We start from the raw sequence: 20563 nt of genomic DNA on the forward strand, positions 1-20563 counted from the left end.
TCATTGACAGTCTAAAAGAAGCTTGGGTTCGCCCACTTCTGAAAAAACCCTCACTGGACCCGGAAATAGCTAACTACAGGCCCATCACCACCGTCCCATTTTTGCTCAAAATGTTGGATAAGGTTGTCTATACACAAATCCAGCAATTTCTGGAAGAAAAAAAAGATCTTAGGCAAAAGGCAATCAGGATTCCGCCCAGGCCATGGGACAGAATCTGCCTTACTCCATCTAAAAATACAACCTGGCGACATTATGGATAAAGGCAAACCGGCACTGCTCCTCCTGCTAGATCTGTAGGCTGCCTTTGATCTCGTCAACCATGACATTCTCGGTAAGCAACTAAAAAACACGGCCCACTTCTCCCTGCAAGCAACAGCATGGATTGCGTCCTTCCTCAATGGCAGACTCATGAGTCTTCTCAGACTCTGCCTGTGCTTCTCCCACCACCATACACTGTGGAGTCCCACAAGGATCTTGTACTGCACCCACCTTATACAACATCTTCACCCTCTCTCTTCAATGACTTGATCGTTGTGACATAGCCTGCACAAACTATGCCCAATGACACGCAAGTCCTACTCCCCCTAACCGGCATCTACGAACAAGACTCTGCGGCCCTAACCAATACCTACACAGCCATCCAAACATGGATGGCAGCCAACAGACTGTCTCAATGGGGATAAAACAGAGATCCTCGTGGTAGGCACCAAAGAAACACTCCATAAACTCTCCCCCCAATACAACACCTTCAACATCGACAATACCACTATCACTGTTTCATCAGCAGTAAAACTCTAGGAGTGTACCTTGACTCCTCCTTTTCCATGACACGCCAGGTCAGTGCCATAGCCTCCTCCGCTGCCCTCACCACAAAAGTCATCAACGCAGTCAAACCATTCCTATCAACCAAAGATTGCCTATGAATTGCCAGAGCCACAGTCGGCAGCAAGTTCGACTACTGTAATGCCCTCTTCCTGGGCCCCTCTGCCAAAAATCTTAAGCTACAAGTTACACAAAACGATGCACTCCGAGCAGCATTGAGTATTCCAAAAAGGAAGTACATCTCCCTGACAAGGAAAGAAGCGTCTTGTCTGCCGGTTAAAGAACTCATTCGCTTTAAAACCATGGCCATTACACACAAATGCCTCTAACTTAACGCCCCATCCCATCTATCGGAAAAGATCACGCTCAGCGCGTCATCCAGACCCACAAGATCTCCTCTCACTAACCAGATCTATGTCCTCTCCTTCACAAGGTCCAAAGCAGGAGGCTCCAGTTTTCAACACTTCGCACCTAAAAACAAGAATGCCCTCCCCACTGCACTCAGAAAAGTCCTACACAGTCTTCTGCAAAATGCTGAAAACCAAATTGTTCAACTAATCATGTCACTTCTCTGTAACATGCAACATTTTCTCAAGCCTGTTATTATGTTCCCCTGGAACCAATGAACATGCATCCTGTCAATATTGTTTGGCACTGTTGCTCTTCTTATGGAAGTCTGTACTAAGCAACTATTCTCTAACAGCGTCACAATGCCCCAGGGCCGCTGTGCGCTATATACTTTAAAATAAATAAGGGGAAGGAAGCAGGTAGTGCAAATAGTCTTTAGGCAATTTTGCAGAAATCACAATCCTAACTGAAAGGCAGTCCAGTCCCTAAGATGAGGGGAGCCTATTGCTCAAATGTACTTCTAATGCTGGCGCATGCGGTAGTGCAGATGGGCAAAACAGTCTTTTGTAGGGTCTGTAGCAGCTCAGGAAGGTAGGTGAGGTGATGCAGAATAGGTTACCCCTATTTGAGGAGGGTGGCCCCAACAGTGCAGAGCAGGTTCCAAGAATTGGGAATAGTTTCATAGCTCAGGCTATCTGGATAAAGGAGGAGTGGTGCTCAGGGGACACTCGTGCGTAAAAAGGGTTGGAGGCACTAGGGGCCACGGGTAAGGGTTGTTAGTACTCACCGACCACTGGTGCACTCCAGACCAAACTTCGGCAGTTGAGTCCAATTCGGTTGCAGGTTCAAATGCGGCAATTCTGCAGCACTGCGGCTTTCAGTGACAAAGTTACAGCGTTGATTCCAAAACGGGACTGTGGCGATTTCTCCGCTCCTGTTGGATGATCAGGCCAGTTTCACTGTAGCAGGCGTCGGGGGCAAATTGGGCACAGCAACAGCGCAGCTGCAAAGTTCGTCACCACGGCTGGACGGCACGGTAACTGCATTCACTCCGGATCAGGCTCTCTTTACTCCAGACCTGGAAACGGCAAGTGCACGAAATACAGTGTGAGAGTGCCATGAACACAGCGCTAGCTATGTACCAAGTTTCAAGGGTCTCCTCGAAACGGCGGCAGTAACAGGGCAAAGGTCCTGAGCAAGCTGGTCAGCCCACTGGTTGGCACAGGGACACTTTAGGGAAGGCTTACTTGCAGGTTAAGATGAAGGTGCCGAGAAAAGTTGGTCCCACTATTCTAATAGGTCAAAGCGTCTTCGCATACCTTCTAGGACAACCAGATGTAGAGGGGTCCCACGGGATGACAGCGGACTCAGGGTGCCAAACCTTTCAGTGGGTCACCAGTGGTTCTCGACTCTGCTTCTTAGTTTCCGGATACTTGGATCCTTTCCTTCGTTCAGTGAGAACTCAAGAGATTGACATGGTATGTGTGTTTGGAGCCTTCTCTCATCCAGAATCTCCTTTGCGCCAAAGTGAAGAGAACCCAATGGGAGATCTGCTCACATACAGGCATACCATACGTGGACCAATCATGGACCATGGTGGTCCCAGGCATTCACAGCACTCCAGACTCTCTGGCACCCAAGATGTGCATTGGGAACAGACATCCCAGCCCACATCCTGGAGGCACACACACAAGGCATGCAGAAGCCCGCGAAAGCTTGGCGCTTCGTGGGAAAATGCATTCCCAAATAAGGACTGACCCGGGTCGGCTCGACCTGGGGAAGTTGAAGGGGCAAGATGGCCAAAGGACAGGACAAAGAACCTTGTGGCATGGCCATTTTGGAGCCAGGCCCCCTATTCGTGCCAAACGCGGTTTACCTGGCAGGAAAGGCTTAAAAATACATGAAAAGATAAGCTGCCACCAGCCCTGTCCAAGGCACACCTGCACTTCTCCTAAAAAATCCTTTGAGTGTATCTAGGGCCATTAGAAATGACAGGAAGACCCAAGTACACTACTCGAAGGTACATTGTGCACTTGCAACATGTTGCAGAAAGGTTGCAACATTGACAAGGACTAAGGGAAACAAAGTCTCCCAGTACTGACTGTCTTTAAGGGCATGTCAGTTTCCCCATAAAAAGTGAGCGAAAAGCCCAGAGGAGTGCAGCAGGAGGCTGGGCTCCACTGGCAAAGTTAGACTATGGTGTTTAACAGCAGCAAAAAATTTGGGGGGGGGTACAAATTACACATTAAATGGAAATCTTTCCTAACAGACACCGATACTAACCTCACTGGAATCCTCTGCCATGTCGATGGAGGCTTCGGCCTGCATTGCGAGTGCTTGGTATGACGGTTTGAGAGTTTTCGGGTGGAAAAGTTTGAGGACTTGCAAAGCTTTTCAGGGTGACCACTAAGGAGGCAGTAACTCAGTGCGTATACATAGCAATTGTCTATTTGTTTTTTTCATCATAAATGGAAGGGCTGTTAAGCGAGAAAGTGAAAAGGGGTGGCAGAATATGCATTCTCGAAAGGAGTCAGTATGAACATCCCTCCCACCGTCTCTCCCTACTGTAAGGGCCGATGCCCAAAGGGGCACGTGAAGGCCGCGTCTGGTCATCGATTCAGTGAAGTCGTTGACAATGTCAGTCGAAGGCTGTTGAGCAGTTGGATGATGCTGCGGCAAAAGTGTTCAGTAAAGAGTCAAAAGGCATCAACCTGGAAAGGAACTCCTCAACTTGCGACCGACCTCAATGGAGGAAAAAAAGAATTTGAAGGACTTTGACCTATGAAGGACCATGGGTACAGACCAGGTCATCAAACTAGGGATAATAGCACTAATATGCCCCGTCGACGTCCGTTTCTGACTTTCAAAAAACAAATACTCTGCGACTACCACTAGATGTCGGACTATGCCGAGCATGTGATCTAAGCAGATCCAAGAGCCTCAGAAACAAATGTATATATGTTCCTGCTTCTGGTATCCAAGCCAGCTGTCGAGTGGCACTCTTTGACGCGATTTCCATGAATAATCAAGGTCCAAAGGTGTAGACAAACTTCCTTTTATTTCTTTAATTAGACATCACAAAAAATTATGAAAAGGCCATCAGCAAATGGCATTCCCACAGTGTTTAGCCCGAAAATCCGGCAGCATAACGCGTTTTGTCGATGGTTCACATCAATTTGCCTATTCAAAAGTGCACATATATTTTCTCTCTCTTACCACTGCTGTTAATAGATCCATGAAATGCACCTTTTCTTTTACCAATGCTGCTAACGTAATCACGAAATGCACCTTCTGTATTGCTTTTTTGCACAATTTTATGGGATTAGTTAAGAAACCCGTAGAATTAGCTGACCCTCTGTATTGCTATTTTGCACAGTTTTAGGAGTCCACCTATGTAATTTCCTTTGTGTAAATGAAGTTCTTTGGGTGCATATTTAGGACAGATTAGAACATTATAAAGTGTGATTGCCTTGTTACATTGGGAAGCACAAGGTTACTAATACTGTTTTTATTTTTTTTGTTTTTACATTTTAATCATCGCGCTCGGTACCAATTTCATGTGTATTACTGTTTTATTTGTAAATGCTGATTTTTATGTGTGTCTGGCAAATGACGGAAAGTCGAATAAACAGCCCTATGACAAGTATGTATATATAGGGGAAGCGGGTATGGGGAGGCAGGAATATGTGATCACTGCGCCTCACCATTTTTGTAATCAGCATTGTATTTGTCAGGTTTTTTCGGCAGCACACTGATCACATATCAGGAGGATACATTATTCAACAAAGTTTATGAGCAATTGTGGAAGAGGGCAAAAGCTCCATATGAACCGAAGTCCAGGCATGAGAGTATACCAGGCAATTACAAGTGTGTGAAAGCAATAAGTCCTGACAGGAGAGTATACCAGGCAGTAACAAGAAATGGACCAGATTCAAAGGGGTCCAGGGAAGAAATATCAGGACTAGGAAATAGATTGTGTTAACCCGGAGAGGTCGAACAAAGGCCTGGTAGAAAAGTACACCATGAATCCCGAAAGAAACAAAAGCTCCAAAGTCAAACAATTCAAATGCAAGTTACTATTGGCCAAGAAAGGTACAAGGAACGCCACGGAATAAAGAGGAATCCAGGGGAAGGGAACCGACAGTGTTTTAATTCCTACAGTGGGGGTGAGCAGTAGGACTTCGAGCGTTCGTGACTGCGGACGAGAGGGTATCCCGAAAGTGACCCACACACATCACATTTTTGCCTTCACCCCAAACAGGCTAAGCAATAGTTGTGCAGGTCGGAAGAGAAATTCCCAAGGCAACCCGCACAGCGCTACAACACATTTGGCATGAGGAGTGGTATAAAAGTAATGCAGGTGCACAAAGTCACAGCTGCTGCAGTCGGCTCTATCCAGTCCGACATCGAAAAAGAGACTGATGGTTGGGCAGGATGCAAAGAGGTGTCGTCCGACACAAATCTAGAAAATGCTGCTACGCAACAGGCTCTGTTATTGTCCCCATTCCGTGGCATGTCCCAACAGTGGTGAAAAGGGACATAAGAGTGCCCATATCAATCCTCTGCAGTCATCCACATCTGGTCAGGGACTGTTGTACGAGTTATTGTAGCATTAGAATGTTTCTTGGACATCCAGGTTGGTTGGTGCGTTAGAATGGGAGCTAGAATAGCCTGTCGTAGTAAGTCAAACTAGTTTAGGGAAGAAAAGAAAAAAAGAAATAACATTTCACTTGCAAAAGGGTGTTTTATCCAGTAACTAGTCCAAAGAACTGATCAAGCCTTTCACTCATGTTTTCTAGTGCCAGATGTGATAACCGGAGGAGGCTGGGCAAACCCTGGGGAAGGGCTGCCGGCTCATACACCTCTGAGGACAAGGTAGCTGTACTCTGGGCACTAGGTTAGGGCCCTTGGTAGCACATGCAAAACTATTGCAGGTGAAGGTTTAGGACAGCCGCTTCCAAATAATGTACACATACAGGAGGCACCCAGAGACCTCTGGGCCTGGTAAAGCATGCCACTGAGGAACTAACTGGCGTTCGCAACTTTCTGGATGAAAAAATTAAAACATAAATAAAGAAGGTATTTATTTTCTGTGCATTTTAGTACAAAATAACTTTTCACACATCTTGTTACATCACAAATTACATATAAATCAACCATTGCACATCTTAAAATCTTTACATCTTAAAAATACATCTTTAAAATACAATGACTAAAGAAAAACTCGAAAACCAAATTCACAAACTTAACAGAAAAGAATGAAAGAAGGGAAAGAATGAAAAAATCCCCTTCTACTTATTTAAAACTACCTCCCAAAATTCTAGCAGCCCTATGGACAAGGACATTTCATTTGTATTTAGGATTCTAATCCATAAATCCTCATCTAATACACCAGGGTGCACATCAGTTTTCCTCGACCACTAGGAGCGCAAAGCCGGACAATATACACAGATGCTTTAAAATGTCATCTTATAGGGCACAATATGTGCATAGTCTTTTGCCTTAGGGACCTTTGTCCTTATCCCAGTACCTCCATTGTGGGGGAACAGATTTAATTTTAATCTCAACATCTGAAACCTGAATTCTCTAGACAGGCGTTTCCTCAAATATGGCGCTAGAATGTTAGAATTCTTTATCAACCAGCTAACCTGTCCTAAGCTGTATCCACAAATAAAAAATAACAACCACATTTGACGGAATGGTCTATTTCAACGACAAATCACTACCCTAAAGCATTGTGAATGGACAATCTGAACTGCAATTACACATATAAGGACTGTTAATGGCGCAAAGTGTAGGAATTCATGACAAACCTCTACTGCTTTATGTGGAAGCTGCTTGTCCGTCCACTGCTTCAGCTTAATGTCCACTGTTGTGTTAAAGGTCCCAGCATTCACTGTTTGTGCTGCTGGGAGGTAGATGTTCTCAATCACGTGAGTTGAAACACGCTCCCACAACGTTCTCTGAAGAATTGCCTCCCTGGAAAACAGCAAGAACCACAAGCTTAATGCAGAACACAATGAAAGAACAGGCCGCCTCATCCATTACACCATACTATTAAGGATCTAGCGAATGCAACAGTAATGAGCAGCTAAGCACAACTCTTAACCAACATTAGGAAAAAAGTATTTGGGTTAAATGGGTGTCAAATCCCATTTCATGCAAGAAGGAACTTCCATTTTCTTACAATTATTACTCAAAGTTACACAATGTGTGTGTGTCAGTGTGGGCCTTCCTAGGGGTGTCTTGCACAAATTACAGATTATTCTGAACTCCGCAGCCAGGATTCTCTAGCGATTGAGCCGTAGAGATATTTCACCAGCCTTATGCCAGCTACAATGGTTCCGAAAGTATTGTGACAAATCTAGGCAATTTGTCCATTCTCCGCAGCATGGAGCAACCCCCCTTTGAGGCTAGGGAGATGTGCCCACTAAGCAAGACCATCCATAGGGGTCAGGGAAAGCAGGACCTCACTGGGAGTGAATCCCCTCGGTGAGACAAGGACTCCCCCATTTCTTTAAGAAACTCCTTCCAAAGAACACAAATTCCGCCTACAAGGGAATAGAAAAAACGAATGGTAGGACTACATGGCCTGCAACCAATACTGGTCTACTATTGGCTCAAGGTAATGCTGAAGGCCAGTTGAAGTCAGCTGGGGACGTACAGCAACGCCACTTTGATGGAAGCAAGCGTGGATATAGAGACGAAGAATCATGAATGGAGAGAATCCTACATAGAGGCGAGGCTCTAGCATACGGACACCCTGGAGGGATGGAGCCGTGTTAGGCAGCAGAGCCTCCGGTAGCATGGAGACAAGACCAGAGACGCCAGGTAGCCAGTGCCGAGAGAGGCGAGACAGTCCAACCTCTTCCTTGGTGGCACAACAATGGTGCAGCTGTGGTGGGTCAAGGATCCGAGAAACAGTGGAGAGACCAGGGGGCAACAGAGGAAAGCATCCTCTGTTCTGGATATGAGAATCCAGGAATCTGCTGTGCCAGGACCATTTGAGAAGCAGATACTTATAGGCCACAAATGCAGAAAAGGGAGGTGTATGGCCACAACCCCACTGCGATTCCACGCCGCTGGAGCATGCCCACAGATGCAGATGGTACCATGGCTGCCTAGGGCAGAGGGAGGCAAGCAGAGCCCCATGAACAGAAGGGAAGAGGGGAAAGTGGGTTACAGGAGCCTGAGAACCCCGAGAGATGAATATGTGATAAAAATATTGAAACCAACAAGGCTTCAGAAACACAGAAAGCCAAACGGGTCTGGAAGGCCCTAGAGTGATATATCTAATTTGGGAAACCCCAAAGAGAAGGGGATTTGGAGGATTCAACCCAGGGAGTCATGAGGTAACCACAAAGACATTTGGAAAATCCAAGGGAACCAGGAGGGTTCAAACAAGTGGATCAAAACAAAGTCAGGGAAGAGAAAAAGGCTTAGGATGATGGGAAAAGGATAAGGAAATCCTTCCAAAACAAAGGAGTAGAGACACATAATTTACAGAGAGATTTGCAACGTTTCCTGAAGAGTTTAACAGGAGAGCGGAAAACCTTTTTATCCTGAACGATTTGTGAAAAATATCTCCAGAGTGAGATCCTCTGAACATGGAACCAAACAAGCTTCAGTGAGAGGGCCATCAATCAGGCTCATTTATATGTTTTTTAATATAGTAGTAGGGCTAGATAGTGGATAGGTTACAGACTGAGGACTGCCTTTCTTTTGTTTATGACTAACGAGCACCCTTAGACTACTTTGTAAGTAGGGAAACATCTCGTAGTAATAGGGACAGAGGCATTTTCTTTTAATTTTCATTAAATACATTTAACATGTAATTCCCGAGTTTGTCTCCTTCTAGTTCGCTACACATGGTGTCAGTGGTGGGATGCCGACCAGCTGATTTAAGTTTGGGACCCATGGTATTTACAAAGTTTTCTACAAAAGCTAAAGACCCCCACAATGGCTACCGCACAGTCGGAAGAGTTTGATGTATACAGTGTGGACGTCCATTCCCCCTAATGTGAGACATCTAATACCTAGAGGGCTGAGCATCTCTCCCCAAAATGGGACATATATACAATTAGCCTCGAAGTGTGGTCTGACGATACACACTAGATATGGCTATAGGTGTCAGACTCCGATTATCGTGGGGAAATTAAAATAGTCTTTCCTAACCACTGACAAAATCCCTATGTGGTTAGGGCAAGGGAAGCCATAGCGCAGTGGATTCTTGAAGTACTCCACCCATTGCCACAGGAAGTAGAAACGCTTGCCAGCACCGAAAGAGTGTCACTAGGATTCGGAGAGGCTGACCTCAAAAGAGATGAAATACTGATATTGCACAGAGGAATGATCCAGCACTCACTGAGGCCTGAGGGAGGATGTGGGAAACTCAGGGACAGAGTCAAGCTGGAACTTTCTTTTTTTTAACAAAGGGTTTACTCTGCCGAGGGGATATTGGAAGAGACGATCTTCCACTGACCCAGTAGGTGATTCCCTGAAGCCACCAGAGGATAGTGTTAGAGTTGGCACATTTCAATGTAAGCTCCAGCCACCAGGGGATAGGAAATCCCCAAACTCAGGTGATACCCCGGTTTTATTGGTCAGGAGTATTCGCAGATATGAAAAACTACATTACAACCTGTGAAATCAGTCAGAAAGGCACCACCACTCCAGTACCCAAGGCCCCATTGCAACCCCTACCAATCATTGAGGTACAATGTTCCCGTAAAGCCATGGAAATGGTGGGCCCACTAGAAATATCGAAATTGGGAAATGGGTACATTCTTGTTATTGTTGACTATGCTACTAGGTACCCAAAAGCATTTCCCCTTAGGAATAATACAAGTCAACAGATTTTAAAACACCTACTTCCGTTTCTATAACGAGTCAGATTCCCAAATGAAATTCATACGGACCAGGGTAGCACTTACGTCCAATATTCTGCAGGACATCAAGGAGATATTGAATATCAAGACCTTGCGTACCTCAGTGTACCATCCCCAGACCAATGGCCTTGTAGAAAGGTTCAAACATTTAAAAGGATACTCCATAAGTTAGTAGAGGCTGACAGTCGGAATTGGGTCATGATTATTCCATGGGCAGTCAGGAAAACACCTATGGCATATCTAGGATACTCCCCATTTGAGTTGTTATATGGGAAAGAACCTCGAGATGTGCTTGACATGCTTAAAGCGATGTGGGAAGGAAAAAGAAGAGGCTACCCTACACATTGCCCAAACAGCTCAGAAACTTAAAGCCCATATGACGGCTGCGAGGGAAATCGTGAAACATCAGTTAGATAAGGCCCAAGAACATCAAGAGACTCTGTAGGACCAACGAGCAGTAGCTAAATCCTTCCCAATCTCAGAGAATATGTCTAAATGGTACATCCCCTATAAAATCTAAAAGAAAAAAGGTCACTCAAATTATGTAGTTGCCCAACCTGATAGACAGAAGACCAAACTCTATCATAATATTTATTATGTGAGTGGAAGATTGACACAGTAGAGGACACTACTGTGACCATAACCACAATCCTTACCGACCAAGACCTAGAACATCAGCTCATAACCAATCATTTCCCATCATCCCAACAAGAAGATCACCAAGATCTGTTAAGACAGTTCCCAGAGGTCTTCCCTGAACAATCGGGTAGAGTGAGTCATTTCTGGCAATATATCCTTACAAACGATACATTAAAAACCCTATTGAATCCCAGAAGCCAGAAGGAGAATTATAGCGACTAGCTCAAGGAGATGTTCAAGGCTGCCATCATTGAGCCGAAGAGCCATTGGTTTTACTCCATTGTTCTAGTGGCCAAACCGAATAAAACTTAAGAGATTCTGGATAGACTTTAAAAAATTAAACTCCATTTTGACATTCAATAATTATCTGATGCAAAGAACCGATGAGCTCATTGAAAAATGAGGGTCATTCAAATACATCTCTATGCTCAACCTAACCAAGGGATATTGGCAGGTGGCCCAGAACCCTGCTGATAGGGAAAAGAGCCTTTTCAACAACTCAACGTCTTTTACCGTTCATGGTCCTTCCCTTTGGACTACATGGAGCTCCTGCGACCTTTCAAAGCCTAAAGGACAATTTTAAAACCTTACTCTTTTTTTCTGGAGCCTATTTGGATGACACCTTCTTCCATGGTAAAACCGGTCCTGAATATGCGCATCGCCACTGTTATCTCACAAGCCTTTAGGAGAGCCAGTTTCAGGGCAAACCCCAAAACCAAAAAAGACCTACAAGCCTTCCTATGGTTGAGTGGTAACTACCGTTGGTTCATCCCTAATTATTCCACCTTGGCTGCCAATCTTAACAACAAATTGAAAAACCACCCCAAAAACCCATCTGGAGAAAGGAAGATCGGAACAGCTTTGAGGGTTTGAAAGAAATATTGTGTCGAGAATCCATCTTAAAAATGCTGGACTTTCACAAGGAGTTAATATTCCAAACCAATGCCTCCAAGCTTGGTTTGGGAGCAGTAGTGTCCCAAGAACACGATGGCCTGGAACACCTCATTCTAGACACCAGCAGAAAGCTGTTCCCTCGAGAGCAGATATATGCTACAGTGGAACTAAAGGCCTTAGTCATCAAATGGCTATATTGAACCTGCGGTATTACCTAACTGGAAGAACATTTCGGCCCATGACAGATCATTTCACCCCTGATCTGGATGATTCTGAGGAAGGATTCCAATCCATGGGACATAAGATGGTTTTTGGATCTACAACCCTTGTGCTTTACTGTGGAACATAGAAACGGGAAGGAACAAGGAAATGTGGACTAAGTCGCTTCCCTCTCAACTCCAATAGGGGAACCTCTCAATTAACGGGATGGTATGTCAGGAATATAGGCAATTCGTCCCTTTTCCCCATGGGGCAGCCACCCCCTTTTAGGCTAGGGAGGTGAACCCGCTAAGCAAGACCCTTCCTGGGGGTCCAGGAAAGCAGGACCTCACTGGGTGCGACTCCCCTTTGTGGGACAAGGGCTCGCATTCTTTTAAACCTTAAGTGCCAAGGATGAGATTGCCCGTCCTAGGTGCAAGGGATTTCCCTTTAGGTCAATGTTTCTTAGCAGATAAGTGGTTAAGGAACTCCCTCCAAAAAACTCAATTTCTGCCTATACGGGAATAGAAAAACATTAAGGTACGAATATATGGCTTGCAACCAAGATGGACAACACTTTTCGACTATAGGCTCAGGTAATGCTGGAGACTAGTTGAAGTCAGCTGGGGAAGTACAGCAACATGCCCCTTTGAAGTACGCGAGCATGTAAATAGAGACGAAGAATCATGAATGGAGAGAAGAGAAGCCTGCACCGAGGCAAGCCTCTAGCATATTGACGTCTTGGAGGGGCGTAACCGCACTAGACCACAGAACCTGCGGTAGTGTGGAAAGAAGCAAGGAAGTGGAGACACCAGAAGGCTCGCACCGAGAGATACGACACACCCGAACGTTAAACAGAGAGGAGAAAACAATCTTCCTTGGTGGCGCAAGATGTGGTGGGACAGGGACCTGAGAAACAGCACAAAGATCAGGATGGAACAGAGGAAAGCATCCTCTGTTCTGGATATGAGAATCCAGGAGTCTGCCGTGCAGCATTCTAGAAGCAGACACTTAGGGGCCACGAACGCTGAGAAAGGAGGCGTACGGCCACAGGGCTGCTGGGATGCCACCCCACTGGAGCACGACCCGTGATCCAGAAGGTAGCAGGATTACCCAGGCCGGAGGGAGGTGAGCGGAGCCCAGAGAAGAAAAAGAGGTAAAGAGAAAGGATTACGTGAGCCTGAGAAACCAAAGAATATGTGATAAAAATATTGAAAGCAACACAATGCTTCAGAAATACAGAAAGCCAAAGGGTTCTTGAATACCCCAAGGGAAATAAGAGATATTTGGGGAAACCCCAATGAGGAGGGAAATCCCGAGGGAATCTGGAGGGCTCAAACAAGTCGGGGAAGAGAAGGTGATGGTAAAAGGGTAAGGAAATCCTTCTAAAATTAAAGGACTTCATTTACAGAGAGATTTGCAACTGTTCCTTAACAGTTTAACAAGAGAGCGTAAAACCTTTTTATCCTGAACTGTTTGTGAAAAATATCTCCCGAGTGAGATCCTCTGAACATGGACCCAAAAAAGCCTGAGTGAGAGGGCCACCACTATGAATTTTTTAATATGGTAATAGGGCTAGATGGAGGATAGGTTATGGACTGAGGACAGTCTTTTTGTTGATGACTGACAAGCTCCCTCAGTTTACTTTATAGGTAGGGAAACCCCTCATAGCAATAGGGACAGAGGCATTTTCTTTTAATTTTTATTAAACACTTAACATTTAATTCCTGAATGCATCTCCTTCTGTTGCACCACAGTATCCATTTTAAAACACTATGTTCAGTAGGCCTCACTCTTTCCTAGTAATCGTTTTTCACATTGTGTTCCAAAGAGAAACCTAGGTTCAGCCACAGCTCGACGTTTAAATACATCAAATGGGGCTGCCAATCTTTTTCAGTACTGGCAGCCAAACTATGAAACTCTAAGCGGTCAGAGTTGCGACTTAAGGGGCCATGCAGCGATAAGGTGCAAACTGCTGGATTCAGAGCATCCAGAGGTATGGAAACTGCGCTTTTGAACACTTGTGAGGAAATGCTTGCATCTCGTGATTCCAACTCTCCAGCTGTTCTCATTCTACTTGATCTCTCCTCTGCATTCCCTACGGTCAACTCCATCCTCATAAAATGACTACACGATACCCTAGATATGTTGGAGCGGGTACTGGACTGACTAAGATTCCGTCCCAGGTTATTCTGGCCTCTTTCTCCTCCCCCACCTCCATCTCCACCTGTGGTAACCCCATGGCTCCAACTGTCTCCCTGGCTCTTTAACACATATTTTGCCTAACTTCCAGTGTTATGTAGATGACAACTGTTCTTCAAACTCCCCTCTGACCCTCTCATTACTCCCGCCATCATTCCGGACTGCCTATCTGCCATTCAGTCCTGGTGTGCCTCCAAAGATCTCTGCCTCAACACCAGCAAGACTGGGATCCTTCCTATTGGGACTCCTGCTCCCACTTTCTTCCCCTCACTCTGGCCATCTTCTAGGGAATCTCCCGCCTCTCCTTCATCTGAGGGCAGAAACCTTGGAGTCATCTTCGACTCCTCTCTTTCCTCCATCCCTCACATTCAGGACCTTGCCAAGAAGGCCCACTTTCAACTCCACCTCCTCAAATGATTTCTTCCTTTCCTCACTTTCCCCCAGAAGCTCAATGTCTCTAGAGTTCTGGTTCTCTCTAGGCTAGACTACTGCAACAGCCTTTTCCTTAATCTACCCTCTTCTCTACAACCCCTCCAGGTAATCCAGAATAGGTCTGCAAGACTTATCCTTGGCCTTAAATCCAGTGTGAGAAACCAGAGGGTATCTCACCCGCTAGTTCCAGGGGATCCATTTCTCAGGTGGCCAGGGCACAGCCATTGCCTTTGGATCCAGAGCGTGGGGGTGGACCCGTGCGGGAGGAGCACCTGGGTGAGGGGTCTTCAGGGAATGGGTGCGAGATAGCCAATGGCGAGATGCGGTATTCCCCTTTATTTTGTTTATCAAACCCATCCCCTTTTTTACACAAACACTTGGCCAAGGGCGACAGAGTAACCAGACTCTCTCATATTGTACTGGACATGTTCCGTTAATCGGGTCAGGCAAAGACAGACTTTACCCTAAATGCAAACACCCGATACCAATTAGCTCTCCTCACACAAATAAAAGGCAACACCTAAAGACACACTCTGAGCAAGGTGGATCACGAGTACAAGCAGAACTTCCGGGACGAAGGCTCACCTATTGGAGCAGAGCAACAGACCAAGGGACGAGAGCAGCAGGTCGAAAACCCCAAGGCTTCCCTAATAGAGGTTGTTGCCTCCAACAGGCCGTGAAAGACATGTGAAGAATGCCAGATCCCACAAGTGAAGATTGCATTGCGTTTCAAGGATGCCAGCGACCCTCACTGGTGAACGGCAGAGTTGGGGAGGCAAGGTCAAGCCTGTGGTACTCACTGTGACTCGAAAATCATAAAAAGTCAAACAAGAAAGAAGGGCACACAGCCGGTGAGTTGGCAAGCAACCTGAGAGACCAGTGTGCATTAAAGTGAATGAAGTAGCAACATCATATCACAAAATGAATGCTGCATGCATGTAGATGAAACGCAAAGGAAGGCAGACCCGTGAATGAACTTTAAAGTGAGATACAGCGGCAAGATAAGCAATACTATGTAACGGAGTGGTCTAGTGAAAGAAAGTAGCCCATTCGAAAGTCTGCGTGAAAGGTGCATTGTTTGAAGCAAAAAAAAGGGCGAATAATCAGCAAGAGTGGAAGTAAATAGTGAGCGTTGAAGTGGTCCTGCAGTGGTCTGTGAAGAAAGCCATGCCCATTTGAAAGACCTCCGACATCCGAAAGTGCTCCCAGCCTGATTGAGGGAGACCCAAGGTATATTAAGCTTGGGGAAGGGAGCCCCCTTGCATCTTTGTGTGAACTGTATTGTGAGAGGTCTGAGCCCAGCAGAGGGGGACCTACGAGAACTCTATGGTTAAAGGTCTGAGCCTGGCACAGGGGGACCTTTGTGAGCGCTTTATTTGAAAGATTATTTTTGAAAGCCAGAGAAAGGAACGTTAAACGTGCAAGGCCAGACGGTTTTATCATTTGATGGTTGAGACTTCCCACATCTTAGTTATAGGGCAGAATAGGAGTTTCCCAAACCCCAACATTACCAATAAAGGTTTACAAATTGTATCCATAGTGTCACTACTTGCGATACCATGCCTTCCCTACACCAGGGACCGCATCTCTCCAGCCCTAAAAGAAACTCTCCACTGGCTCCAGGGTTGCTGCAAGGATCAAATTCAAATCCCTCTGCATCATCCATCAGGCTATCTGGGGCCGGTCCACGCTATCTACAACTGGCTCTCACTAAATACTCACCCTCCAGATCTTTACGTTCCTCCGGCACCAACTCCGTGTTAAGCGTTTCGCTAAACAGCAAGCTGGTGGCCGATCTCTTTCTTCAGCAGGCTCCCTCCTATGGAACAGCCTCCCCCTTCCTCTTCGCCTTGAGCCAGATCGCCTCAAATACGGAAGCACATCAGACTTTCCTTTTCATCTCCTCCTTCTCTTACTCCCTCTGCTAAACCCAACAGTTGCTTAGATTGGTGACCAGGGCACAAGTGTCCTCATGGGCCCTGGCCTCCCACACCCAATCGCCTTCAGCCTCCGCCCTCACCCAGCACTTGCCTTGGCACACACTGGCCTATGCCACCAATGGCCTGCACTTATTTATTGGCAGCTGGTCACTCATCTAGGCACTTAATAGGCACTTACTGCTCACTCCCTAGCATTTCCCTCTTGGTACACCAAGCACTTATCCCACCACTCCATCTCTTCTCCCTCTCTCTCTCGCTCTGCACTTGCACGTTCTGAATGCTCACAAGGCCTAGCAGGTCTGCCTTTATCTTTCATTGTTATATTTGATTTTCATTCCCATGTTCCCTCCATGTTGTCCTGTGGGCGCTTTGAAACACAATTTACTTGATGTAGAAGCGCCTTGCAAATGCACATTACATAAATAAATACAACAAAATTGCTTTTCTCTTCAAAGGCAGTTGCTCTGTATGCCCTGAAATCCTCTGGTTCAGTGCTTAGAAGCAGAACTCAGTGATTCCCTGCTTTACAAGAACCGTTACCATACCATGCCATAAGGGTCAGGTGAATATAGAGGGATTTGGAACCTGTAGCAAGACTTGCACTGGCTGATGCTATAGCTGTGTGTATAGCCCATTCATGTGTTCTAAGGTGGCGGAAGGAGATGAGCTAACAACAATACCTGGCGCTAGAGGCAAGAGCAGTGTTAAATTGGCACATACAAATTATCTACACAGAGTACCGGCACTGCAGTGGGGGTGGGTAAGGGGGAATTCATCAAATCTTTATTTCAGGATACATTCCCATAAAATAACAGTTAATTATAATACAAGCAATACATACAGAAAAAACATGTTCCAGTAATTGTCTTTCTGATGCTTGCATATGCTTAGATTAACATGCTTTGCATAGGCCAACATCTGGTGGTTGGTGCATATTACTAAATTCTTTATTTTCAAAGTTGAAACAAGGACATTGATGGTGCATTCCCGTTATATTAGCTCTACTATGACATGTACAGTGCCCATAATCTGTCATGCGTCAAGGTCTGCAGATTGCTATAATTTTTATGACCTGAGGATGCATGAACTGTGTAGTGGACAGAGTGTGATAAGAGGACTAATGCCATAACATGTTTGTGATATTGTCAACTCCCAGTATGGGGAAGATGGGCGGGTGCACGTGAATCAAAGCAGGTACAAGCATCAGAACGACTGTTACTGGAAGGTAATGTTTGTCTTCTGAGACTTGTGGATAGGCTTAGAATCACATGATTTACACAGAATAGTAAGGAGTACCCAATGAAGGAGGTGGGTAAACTGAAGGAAAAAAACTAAAATGTTTCAACACTGCTCTTCCCACCTCTGAATAATGTCTGGCTTGTGTGAAAGTGTGAACTGAACACTATGCAGATGCTTTACAGATAGCGTCCAACGGTATATTCACAATGAAAGCTAAGGTAGCCCAAGTCCTACGTGTGGAGTGTGCCCTAGGTGTGAAAGGAAGTGTCTTGTTTGATAGGCTGTAACACTGCTGAGGCTGTAACACTGTTGGCTACACCCAACAATCCACCTGGCAATGGTAGCCTTTGAGAAAGGGCCCCCGTTTCTTCCGGCCAACAGTGAAACGAAGAACTGATTTGTTTTTCTTAATGGCTTGGTTTTATTAAGGTTGCATATGACTGCCCTATGCAGATCTAGTGTGTTAAGTGTTCTTTCTCCTGAATTCTCAAGGTTCTGAAAGAACGCTGGTAATTCAATGGATTGGTTTACCTGAAATTTAGATATGTATTTGGGAGAAAAACATGGGGGCATTCATAAGATCCCCTTGTTTTGATGTACTGTTACAAAGGGCTTAGTAACAGACAACAATTGAAGCATAAGAAAAGCCACCTTGTGAGGTCTTTAAGGAATGCTTTGTGCATTGGTTCAAAAGGAGGACCCATGAGTTTGTTTAGAACCACATTTAATACCCAACCCGGCGGTGGGTTAGCGGTCAGTGGATGTAATCCTTTTACTCCTTCGATGAAGACATGAACGACAGGAGTCTTCTACCAGGAAACCTTGTTTTGAGATGTTGTGTATGCAGATCGTGCTGCTAGGTGCACCTTTAATGAATTAAAGACAGCACAGTGAATATGATGGTGAACAATCAATTGGATTGATGTTAGAATTTCTACACCACACAACAAACCTTTTCCAGTTATTAAAGTAGCAGTGTCTAGTGTTAGGCTTTCACGCGTCCCTCAAAATATGGAATGTCCAAACTTGCATTTGGAGCCAAGCTGAAAAGTTGCTTGTATGAGGTTGCAGGTGTAGAATTGGAGCCAGTCTGACAGCACGTTGAGAGTAGGAGTCCATCTTATTGGTGGGCACAACGAAATGTTGGGTGGGAGTACCACGCCTGATGAACTCCCATTTATGCTAGGAGAATCATTGTTAAATGTTCCTGGTGCATTTGGTGAATCACTTCGTTCAAGAGTGGGGTTAGTGGAAACTTGTAAGCAAATATCCCTGCCAGTTGATCCATATTGCGTTCTCCACCAACTCCTTCTGTGTGAATCTGGAGGCGTAATCAGTGCTCCAGATAAGATTTGGAGGTTGGCAGATTTTTCCTCCCTATTTTTTAAAGTTCGGAGTAAAATGATTTTTTTAGGGAGTAAAAATGTAAGTCCAATTCCCAACTGAAGTATTTTAAAAGCTGGTAAAAAATAGGATTGAACTGGAAAACAAATGTTTTTTTAATAATCATTTCTTTGCACCTAGTTATTCATGTACATGAAAAGATATATGTTTATTTCTACTGATCGGGAAGTAATGATAATAGTTTCTCCCAAATCGTGCTACGTGCACTACTGGTCGCAAAATATTCATGGAGCTTTGTGGGGTGAACGCAGGGGGACAAGAATTTATGTGTGCGTTTCCCAAATTTTGTAGTGAGTATTTGTACTCCCCAGTTTTATTTTTGGGAGTATTTGCCCATTTCTAGGGACTAAAAGTGGCTGATACACACCTTATCTGTAGGGCTGGGAGTAATATTTGCAGTTTGGATTTTCTGATGTTGCAAAAAGATCTGTGTTTGGTTGCCACAATTATATAAAAATGTGCTTGGGAATGTCAGAATGTAACTGCCATTTGTGTTCTAAGGGTTGCGTTCTACTTGCGGTGTCTGCTAGGCAATTGTGTTCTCCTGGAACCTGTTTGGCCTGGAGATATATTCCTCTGCGGAGACTCCATATCCATATCTTTTGAGCTAGTATGGACAACTTCGGGGAGTTTGTTCCACCTTGTTTGTTGATATAAAACATGGCTATTGTGCTCGATGTTGCAAATAACACATTTTCCCAATCAGCTGTTGGAATGCACAAAGTGCTCTGTAAACTGCTAAAAGTTCCAGAACATCTATGTTCCGTTTTGCTAGTGGTAGAGACCATGTCCCCTGCACTGTGAGGTGTAGGCAATGAGCTCCCCACCCTGTTAGCGATCCATCAATTGTGTGTGTGACCTTTAAAACATGCTTTCTCTCTGCTTCCATTGTGCTTGAGACCATTATTTTGCAAACCACATGTTTAGCAGGGGTATGGCAGAATGAAGATACAGGATGGCATCATGCTAAGCAGATGCATTACTTTCCTGACTAGCTGCCAACCGGCCACGTAACAATGGAGTGGTTTTAGAAGGTTTTACACCCTCTCTTTGGAGAGGAACACTAGAGTCACTTTTGTAATAGGCCACAGAACTGGCTTCCGCTGGCAAGGTTCTTGCAAGGTTCTAGACTGGATTTCTTTTTTTTAATATTTCTTTATTGAATTCCCGTCAAATTACAACAAATTTGCGTATATCCAACAAGATTTTACAATAAACATGTAAATCCATACTTCCTGAACATCCACAATATAGATTTCAGGAATCAAACTCAAAAGTAATCACCACCAAATACACTCATTACCACCACAGACAAACATCAGACAACAAACAACAAGAGAAAAGAAGATGAAGAAAGAAAAAAGAAAAAAAAAAAGAAAAACACTTTACTTGTTCCGTCGAATATCCCACTCTTTCACCCATAAAGGTCATCAAACGTCCCCCATAATGACAAGTACACCTCTTCCTTATCCTTTTTTTTCAATGAGATCCTCTCATATTGTGACAAAATTTGTAATTCCATCAACCAGTCATCAACCTTAGGTTTCTTCCTCGTCT

General features: G+C 44.9%; 1 protein-coding gene across 5 annotated transcripts in view; it reads right to left on the bottom strand.

The window, feature by feature from the left end:
• OPA1 (OPA1 mitochondrial dynamin like GTPase) overlaps nt 1-20563 on the bottom strand; it is a 1475337-nt gene that overhangs the window by 730953 nt on the left and 723821 nt on the right. For all 5 annotated transcript variants that reach the window (XM_069617417.1, XM_069617415.1, XM_069617414.1 and 2 more), the window contains one exon: nt 6984-7149. In XM_069617417.1, coding sequence (XP_069473518.1) covers nt 6984-7149 — 166 coding nt within the window. The remainder of the gene's footprint in view (nt 1-6983; nt 7150-20563) is intronic.

This window comes from Ambystoma mexicanum, chromosome 10 (assembly GCF_040938575.1).
Source record: "Ambystoma mexicanum isolate Mex_15411 chromosome 10, UKY_AmexF1_1, whole genome shotgun sequence".
Lineage (NCBI taxonomy): Eukaryota > Metazoa > Chordata > Amphibia > Caudata > Ambystomatidae > Ambystoma > Ambystoma mexicanum.